General features: G+C 44.0%; 2 protein-coding genes across 3 annotated transcripts; one reads left to right on the top strand and one right to left on the bottom strand.

Moving 5' to 3' along the window:
• The first annotated feature begins 2,703 nt into the window (after positions 1-2,703).
• Positions 2,704-4,129, top strand: med9 (mediator complex subunit 9). Of its 2 annotated transcripts, none has more exons than XM_031578058.2 (2): positions 2,704-2,921; positions 3,245-4,129. In XM_031578058.2, exons 1-2 carry the CDS (start codon positions 2,824-2,826, stop codon positions 3,459-3,461), a joined length of 315 nt encoding a protein of 104 aa, XP_031433918.1. In that variant the 5' UTR covers positions 2,704-2,823; the 3' UTR covers positions 3,462-4,129. The 2 variants fall into 2 exon arrangements, with proteins under 2 accessions (XP_031433918.1, XP_031433977.1); XM_031578117.2 differs by having other exon boundaries at positions 2,719-2,897.
• Positions 4,130-5,556: 1,427 nt separating this feature from the next.
• Positions 5,557-7,190, bottom strand: rasd1 (RAS, dexamethasone-induced 1). The gene is made up of 2 exons (XM_012823223.2): positions 6,811-7,190; positions 5,557-6,628 (listed from the first exon to the last, which is right to left on the bottom strand). The coding sequence occupies exons 1-2, from the start codon at positions 7,079-7,081 to the stop codon at positions 6,102-6,104; spliced, it is 798 nt and encodes a 265-aa protein (XP_012678677.1). The 5' UTR covers positions 7,082-7,190; the 3' UTR covers positions 5,557-6,101.
• Between the last annotated feature and the right edge of the window lie 2,067 nt (positions 7,191-9,257).

Genomic DNA, 9,257 nt, shown 5'->3' with positions numbered 1-9,257 from the left:
AGGTGTTAGTGCTGTGATGCCTGACCGAACACGTGCAACACGTCCAGCACAAGTTCCCCGCATGCCCCACCAACTTCCTGTTTAAGTGACCCGCATGACCCTCTAACTTCCTGTTTAAGTGACCTGCATGACCCTCTAACTCCAACGACCCAAAAACATCCTGTTTAATGAAGTACAGTCTGGACCACAGCCCTGAGGCCTAAGGACAAACTACAGTACACTAACAAAAATCTGCTTATAATCGCCAGAGCGGCAGACTGAAAGAAGGCGAATAGACATAGACTGAACATAGAATTGAAATAGAATAAAATACAAACAGACATATGCTTACAAGATGGCAGATGGGCAGACACCAGAGAGACAGTGAGACAACGGAGACAAACAGGCCAACTGACAGTGAGACAACAGAGACAAACAGGCCAACTGACAGTGAGACAACAGAGACAAACAGGCCAACTGACAGTGAGACAACAGAGACAAACAGGCCAACTGACATGAGGACGGACGAAGGCCAACTGACACGAGGACGGACGAAGACAAACAGGACAACTGACACGAGGACAGAGACAAACAGGCCAACTGACATGAGGACGGACGAAGGCAAACAGGCCAACTGACATGAGGATGAACGCAGACAAACAGGCCAACTGACATGAGGACGGACCAAGACAAACAGGTCCAGAGAAAGCAGATAGGCACACAACGCTGTAGCCCAGATCTGTTGGCTGGGTTTATGGGAGGACATAGAGTGAGACAGAGTGAGACACTAGACAGAGTGAGACACTAGACAGAGAGAGAGAGTGAGACACTAGACAGAGAGAGACGCTAGACAGATAGACAGAGTGAGACACTAGACAGAGTGAGACACTAGACAGAGTGAGACAGAGTGAGACAGAGTGAGACACTAGACAGAGAGAGAGAGTGAGACAGAGTGAGACACTAGACAGAGTGAGACAGAGAGAGACAGTGTGAGACACTAAACAGAGTGAGACACTAGACAGAGAGAGACAGAGTGAGACAGAGTGAGAGAGAGAGACAGAGAGAGACACTAGACAGAGTGAGACAGAGTGAGACAGAGTGAGACACTAGACAGAGAGAGACACTAGACCGAGTGAGACAGAGTGAGACACTAAACAGAGTGAGACACTAGACCGAGTGAGACAGAGTGAGAGAGAGAGACAGAGTGAAACACTAGACAGAGAGAGAGAGTGAGACACTAGACAGAGAGTAAACACACAAGCACACATAGAGCAGGCAGACAGGGATCATGGACAGTGGAGTCATGATGTTCTCAGAAGATCTTTCGCTCAGAGCGGATGCTATCAGAAGGTAAATGGCAGCACTGCGTGTCCTCCACACACACACACACACACACACACACACACACACACACACACACACACACACACACACACACTGCGTGTCCTCCAGAAGAATCAGAGGGTCGGTCAGGATCACCTGTCAGCCACTATAGATGGAGACGAGGCTTCAAGCTATTTATTAAAAGATGAAAGAGCAAGGAGAAAGAACACCGTGTTCTTTAGTTCTCTCTTTTAACTGCCCTGCGTCTGTGTCCAGGACTGCAGAAGGCTTCACCAAGCTGTTCCTCAGGGGAAGGTGGTGTGTGTGTGTGTGTGTGTGTGTGTGTGTGTGTGTGTGTGTGTGTGTGTGTGTGTGTGTGTGTGTGACTTGACAGGTGTTGTCACTGTGTGGCCTCAAACCTCAAACCGCTAAACTCTAGACATCCACAAAGAGCCTTTCAACACACACAAACACACACACACAGACGCGCGCACACACACACACACACGCACACACACACACACACGCGCGCGCACACACAAAGAGGCATGTATGCAAGCTCATATCCTTTTTTTTCTCTCTCTTTCTGACTGGCTCACACACACACACAGCATGTTTTTGTTGTTAAAAAATCAACAGCTCACTGCCAATCATCTGAGAGAAATTCTTAAGAAATGTTTCGGCACACTGATGTAGACGGCTAATTCTTGTAATGTAATAATAACAGTAAGCCGCACGTGGTCTGTTCCAAACAACTTGAAGAGCGAGGCTCGGGAGGTGACCTGAGTCGAAGGAACACTAACCAGATCAAAGCCCACAGTCACAGAGGCGTGTTGCCCTGCCGCCCAGCCTTTAAAGGAGGCATGTGAGCAGGCCAAGTGATGGATGTGTTTTTGCAAGGTGGGTTTTAAACGTATCCCACACATACACTTCACCCCCGCAGCAGAGGAGCGTGGACGGTGTGTCAGGTGATGTGCGGTATGTGTGTGTGTGTGACCAGGGACGTAAACATGCAAAGTCCAAAACCCCAAAGGCAGGACTGTTGGCAGCTAGCTTGGGTAACAGCTGACTTGGAGAAGGATCCTGGTGTTGATCTATAGCAAAACCACAACATCCAATGATTTATCTGCCAATACTGAAAAGAGCTCCCTGCAGAGTAGTTATTTACATGGTTTATACATCTTGCTGTAAATGGTTTACATCAGGTATGTTGACAAATAAATAAGCTAATTAAAAATAGGCCAGATAATTAAACTTATAAACAAAACAAAAATGCAATAGGATAATCGTCTAAAATAGAGACAAACATAAGTTGCTGTGAGGACATTAAATAGCTTGTGCTATTTTAATAACATCCCTATAGTCTTCACATTATTTCCCATGAGGGTAGAATACCACGCTACGTGAGGTTACTCATCCTACTTGAAAGAAGGCCAGCAGAGAATTTCTAGACACTGTGGATACGGCCGATTTGCTGACGTATAATCTGTGCGCCTCTCCCAACTGCCACAGCTGATCAGGATGGAGACGATACCGCTTCAGCAGGAGACGGAGGATTATTCTTTTTTGCCACTTATTCACGACATTATCAAATGGTGTGAAACATTTGATGTTCTACGGTAACACTTTGACAATTGTTTACGTTGTTTCAAATGAGCTGTCGTTGTGCTTATCCCAGAGATTCACCTTGCTCAGCTCATTTTGTCAGTCGTGACATGGCTTGTCATATGGCAAGTTGTGTGCGACTCAAAGCTAGAATGTAGGCTAGCGTCGAGCTTTCTAACATGCTTTGATCAGGGTGCGTTTAATTATATACAGTTATTTCCCATTGGTGGCCAGCAACATAATACAAAGGGAGTACTGATGATGTATCATAAGCCATTGAGTTTTAGGCTACTTTTTTCTGAAATAACGAGCTCACTTCTGTCTTACCCTGGTACAGCATGGATAAAGATAGCCCAGACGTCCACCAGGAACTGAACAAGCTAAAGACGAAGATCCAGGAGACAAGGGAGCAGATTCTGGCCATGCCAGGCATCGAGACTAACCTGGAGCAGCAACAGCAACAGCTACAGACACTTACAGAACAAGTGCACACGAAAAATCAGCTGTTGCACAAGTACAAAGGCCTGTGCATGTTTGACATCCCGAAGGCTTAAAGGAGAGCAGACCTTCAACCAAAATGTTGTCAGGGCAAGGACTGAACAATTACAGCTGTTTTGCGGAAACGGTTGCTTCGGGGCTAATTAAGTTGTTGGAGATGCTGGCCAAAGTGGTTGATGTCAGGGTTTGGTTAACACCTGAACTGTGATTGGTAGAGATGACCTATGGGCATGGCGCGTTTTGGCTATTTGTTATCCCCCAAATTCCTCAATCCGCACTAAATACAGGTGTACTTGGTGATCAATCCGCACTAAATACAGGTGTACTTGGTGATCCTGTGGAGATTCTAGGGCAGACGCCACTACTAGCTGGCCTGGTAATCCATCCCTGGCCAGAGTGTGTAGTTGGGTAATCCATCCCTGGCAGAGTGTGGAGTTGTAGACCAGTGTTTGCCCTTTTCCCCTCCTCCTCGGCTGCTGTCGTAGGGCTTTCTAGAGAAGGCTGCATTGTTACTTCATTGGCCTCTTTACCCGGGGCGTTCCGGGCGCTGACTCTGCCCTCTTATTTTACGTAACGATTATTTATGAGCTTACAGCACAAATAAACAAATATGCTGCACTCTCTTGGAGGACTGTTCCCTTTCATGTACTCCTTAGATGCCTCACGTTTCATGATGCCATGGTAACAATTTCTTAAAAAAAATAAAAAAAGAACATTCACTCAACCATGTCCACTCTCTCAAAATTCTTCACACAGTGTGCTTTACAAACACACACCTGAGCACATCAGTTAACCTTTCATGCAAAAGTGACTAATGCTGCCAAAACAATATGTTCTCTCCCAGCAAGATTACTTTGTCACTCCAAAAATAGAATGGAGTGAAAAACGGAAACAATTTGAAATGCACACATATTATGCGTTGCCATATCCTCTATTTATGCATGGATTAATGTTACATCACAAAAAAAAGAATAAGTATGACGTCTCTTTACAGTTTGCATTGTAATCCCAAACAAATAAATCTGAAATGCTGCAATCATACAGTATAGGCTACATCAATATGCTGTGCTATCAGAGGCTACATCAATATGCTGTAGTATAATACAGTAGGCTACAACTAAAAGTATGCAGAAGCTTTTCATCTCCAAGGTCAAGCAGCCATCATGACACTAAGAACGACCTTTTTAATCTGTTGGTCTGCAGATATTGCAGATACCACTATTGAGTGTGGTACATTTACTGTAGTTGCATTCTCACTTGTAAAGGTACCCCCACCCCCCCGATTTTCAGTTTTACAAAAGATACTTTCACATATTTCTGAAGTGTCTCAAGTCTTCTGAAGTGAGAAAGTGCCCGCTTTAAACATTATTGTGCTGTGTTTTTCCCCTATTGTCTTTGGTAGAATGGATGTAGAACATCTAGGTTAATGAGATGGCGGTCCTGGACTATTGCCACAGATTCTCAGTAAGATTTCAAACGGATCTCAGTAAGGTCTCAGTAAGATCTCAGTAGGACTTCTCAGGAGTGGCCTTGACAGAGCCATTCTAGAATGTTCACGTTTTTTGAGCAGATTCAATGTTGCTTCCACTCTGTATAGATGACAACAAGGCTGCAAACAAAAGAACTGAATACATTTCCACTAAAATAAGACTAATCTGTTTTATTTCAAGCGTACAGTTTGATTTGTCTGTGATAATACAACATGTTTCCATCTACAGTGATCTGAATTTGATCTGGTTTTGAATCGAAAGTTAACTGTTTTAAACAGAGTATTTAAATTTCTGCAAACTTTGCTGTAGGTGTACAGAGTTTTGCTGTAGGTGAACATTGACTGAGAGAGGTATTTGTGATTGCAAAAATATCCAAAATTTTGTTCACATAGTCCACTGATATGGTGAATGTGTTAAGTGTTTTGAAAAAGTGAACTGTGCACCGACACCAAGGTTGTAACAAACACAGACTTTTATGTGTTGGCTCTCAGAGTTAAAAACTAGTTGGCTAAACTATTCTACTCTTCCACTTGGCCCTATCCGTGTAGTCGTGGGAGTCCTATTTCATTCTCTATATAGGCTGCTGCCTCTTGAACTGGCCCCTGTTAATGGACAGGTATTTTACAAACACTACACACACAGTAAGAACAACAGACGCAAGTATCAGTCATTTGTCTTTTTTATTGTATTCTTGTTTCTCTGCAAAAGTCAACGTTGACATAAGAATAAATATACATTCACATATATCTTTTTTTTGTTCAGAGAGCAAACATTCAAGTGTCAGTCATCTGTTGCAAAATATAACAAAAATGTAAACAACTGGTTTCCATTTTTAACAATGTAGCTTACTCCGACCCACGGAGTCTCCTCTCACAGCCGGATGAAGGCAGGTGTTAAGACAAGAACATTCTAGGCGTTTCTCGTAGTCTCACGAGGTTTAACGCCACATCACATAGCTCTCTGGCTCAACGGAACAAAATAAACATTCTGTTTTCAAGCCCTCGCGGACAGAACAGAGGCTTGCAGGTCGCCAATTGTGGCGGGATCCTGTGCCCGTGCCGTTGCCTCAGAGTTCAGACAGGCCTTTGGGCACATCGTGGAAAACCCTCTGGAACTCCGTCAAGGCTGCAGAACTGTACTAGTCTTTGACAGTGTGCTGCCATATTAAGTAATTTCACCATCTCATCAGAAACACTATTTTGGGGCTTAGCTGATGGAGCACCGCTCCTTATCTTTGGCATGTCCACCGCCCACCGCCTTCTCTTTAATGTACATCAAGTCACTGTGCACGCTCGGTCTCCGTGCAAACGGAGCCACGATGCCGTACGCGCCACCATCCTTCAGCTTCTTATTTTTGAAAGACTTTCTGTGCAACATGTCGCAGTACTGCACGGAGACCTTTCGGTGCAGGTCCGGGCTCATCTCGTGCGGGAGCTTGGCCAGCTTGAAGAGCTGCTGAAACATCTGGTCCACGTTACTGTTTTTTTTTGCGGAGATCTCGAAGTAGGCACACTGGTCGTCTCCCGCCACAAGTTGTTCAATTTCCTCTCTCTGCACCTCGCGGTACACCTCTCGGTCGACCTTGTTCCCACAGATGACCAGCGGCACGTCCACGTTCTCTTTGGTCTTGTTCTTCAGTAAGGACTTGGTTTCGAAGATCTGCCGTTTAAGCCGCTGTACCTCCTGGAAGGACTCCCGGTTGTCCAGGCTGAACACCAAGATAAAGACATCACCTGAGGAGAGAAGAGGAGAGGCGCACGTTAGTCACCAGCGTTAACTTTAAACCCGCTCACTTTCTAATTTAGCTCATGCAAAATGTACAGTTGCGGCAAAATGTGGGTAATCTGATTATTGCGAAAAAAACATTTAAATTTACCATTGATGTTTTGCACTATTGATAAAAATGTTTGCTCACCTGTAAGTATTGATAATCTCCGCATAGCTGGAAACGGGTGATTTCCAGATGTATCCAAAATGTCCAGTTGATAAACATCTCCCTTGATGCTATACAGTTTCCTGTGAAAGTCCTCGATCGTTGGCGTGTACTCTTCGTCGAATTTGCCGTATAGAAATCGGGACACGATCGCTGACTTGCCTACTTTGGTAGAACCCAGAATCACCATCCGGTAGCAGTTCTTGGTCGGTATGTCAAACTCATTTTCCGTAGGTGCCATTTTCTTTATCATGTTTTTACCTACGCGCTGCGGTGGTGCAAGAACGATTCGGAAATGCGCTGAGTCGGAAAGGGGTGTAAACCTGAAGTCTACTGCTCGGGCTGCTGTGTGTGTGAGTGAATGTGCATCTCAAGTCTGGCTTTCAGTTGCGAGAGTCCAGTATTTAAGGGGCCATCGGTGCCCCTCCTCCTGGCACGTCACTGGTTGAACAAAATCTACGGGAGAAACGGGAAAATGTAACAGGTGCCCGCTTCTGCGTCAGTCCTTGGGAGTCTGGGTACAAGTCAGAACAGAGCAGCGCTCTGGGATGGAGCGAGGACTTTTAAGTACGCGGTGTAACGAGTTGTTTTTTTCTTTAATGTGACCATTTTACAGATAGCATACTGAATCTGCAACATACCGAAGGACGCAGAAAATAATTTGACATTTAAAATCTCTGCTCTTTGTTAATCTGTTTCTCTGGGCATTCCACGGATTATGGTGAGCATTAACGCACCCAGGAGACAGACAAGACACAAATATCACTCTCCAGGGATGCATTTCACCAAATAAAAAAAATAAAAAACATGCACCTCAACAGCAGCACGTATTGCAAAAGTTGACATTTGATCATGTTTGTTTGAAAATCGGTTATTATGAAGTTTCAGGTTTTGGTGATAGTGTACATAGAATGGACAGATACAATAATATGTATTAGGGTTTTAAGTGCAATCCCCTAATGACACAACTTCTGCTTTTGGGTGACCTAAATGTCAATTGGTGCTTTCATGTCTCAAAAAAGGGGTCATTTATTAATGTTGAAACTGTGTTTACTGATATAAATGTTAAATAATTTCATGCAGGTTCATCTGAGCTAGTATGGTACAGTACGGCTCCACCGGACAGCCTCTCGCTGCGTTTGCAGAGTTGGCAAGAGCGCTGGAGAAGCGCACGGTTGTACATTATTGTTCCGCTAGAGGGCGTGTGTGCACAGGATAAAACCAGGATAAAACAAATAAATAAAACTCCACAAATAGCCTTGTAAGTAGCCTACCTGCAAATGGCATTTTTAAATGATGCATTAATGACGAATCGATTAGTAATGGAAAGGGAGAATAATCTTTTTCTCCGTTTATGGGTGAAAATGCACGGACATGATATGCGTTGAAATGACTTGCTATGCGTTGACATTGGCCCACTTTTCCTGCCCTGCAGTGCATCTTCAGCGTTGATTAAAGGTCTTCACATCCTCTCTCGACTGAAACGCTCTGCTCCAAAGAGGAGAGACCTTACTGGTTTGAAATGAGATGTTGAATCTTCTGTTAAGTTGCTCCCAGAACGCGAGATAAGTGCAAGCCGAAAATTGTTATGGAAAAGAAAAACACCGTTGACAGATCTGCATATATTTCGTCAAGGGTTTTGTAGGCTAACCACTGCGGTAATATGCACTATTCCAGTAGGACAAGCCTATCTTACATAGCATGCTTATTTTCAATATTCATGACGCACATAGCCAAAGCAAAAAATGGACGTAAGCAAATGTAATCATTCAGCAGTGGCATAACTGGCATTTAAGATCAAAAGTGGGGCAACATAACACAACTGATAAAGTTCTCCACAATATTCATCTTTTAATGTGCACTATGTAGAAATTAGGGGGAACTACTAGTACAAATGAAATATAGCGTTCATAATTATGTTTTCATTAGTGTGACTAATCGTTGTGTTTTGGACCCTAAGGGGTTTCAGCCAAGTAGTTACTTTTAAAAGTCAAGCCTCTCACGCATTAAGGGGTTGGTTCAGCGGTCACCATGGAGATATAGTATGCAGTGTGTAAGTAGTTGCTGGGCAGTTCCTGTTGCACGCACTCATAAAGGACATGGGGGAACGGAGGAGAACATGAGATAATCAAAAGCAAGCAGATCAATTCATACATGCATTCTGGTTAACATTTTAGCATACCTAACCTAGCATGCCCTACACGCAAGGATACATACTGACATATTGGCAGTCACAGCATTCAAAGTATAGGTTGTAGAACAGCTTGGTGGGTATACAGTATGCTCATATGGTTACTATTATAAGTATGTGAACAGCTTGGTGGGTATACAGTATGCTCATACGGTTACTATTATAAGTACTGGCTGTCGAACAGCTTGGTGGGTATACAGTATGCTCATAAGGTTACTATTATAAGAAAAGGCAGAGC

The sequence above is a fragment of the Clupea harengus genome, chromosome 1 (assembly GCF_900700415.2).
Source record: "Clupea harengus chromosome 1, Ch_v2.0.2, whole genome shotgun sequence".
Taxonomy (NCBI): domain Eukaryota; kingdom Metazoa; phylum Chordata; class Actinopteri; order Clupeiformes; family Clupeidae; genus Clupea; species Clupea harengus.
This window is presented reverse-complemented; position numbering and strand designations above follow the sequence as displayed.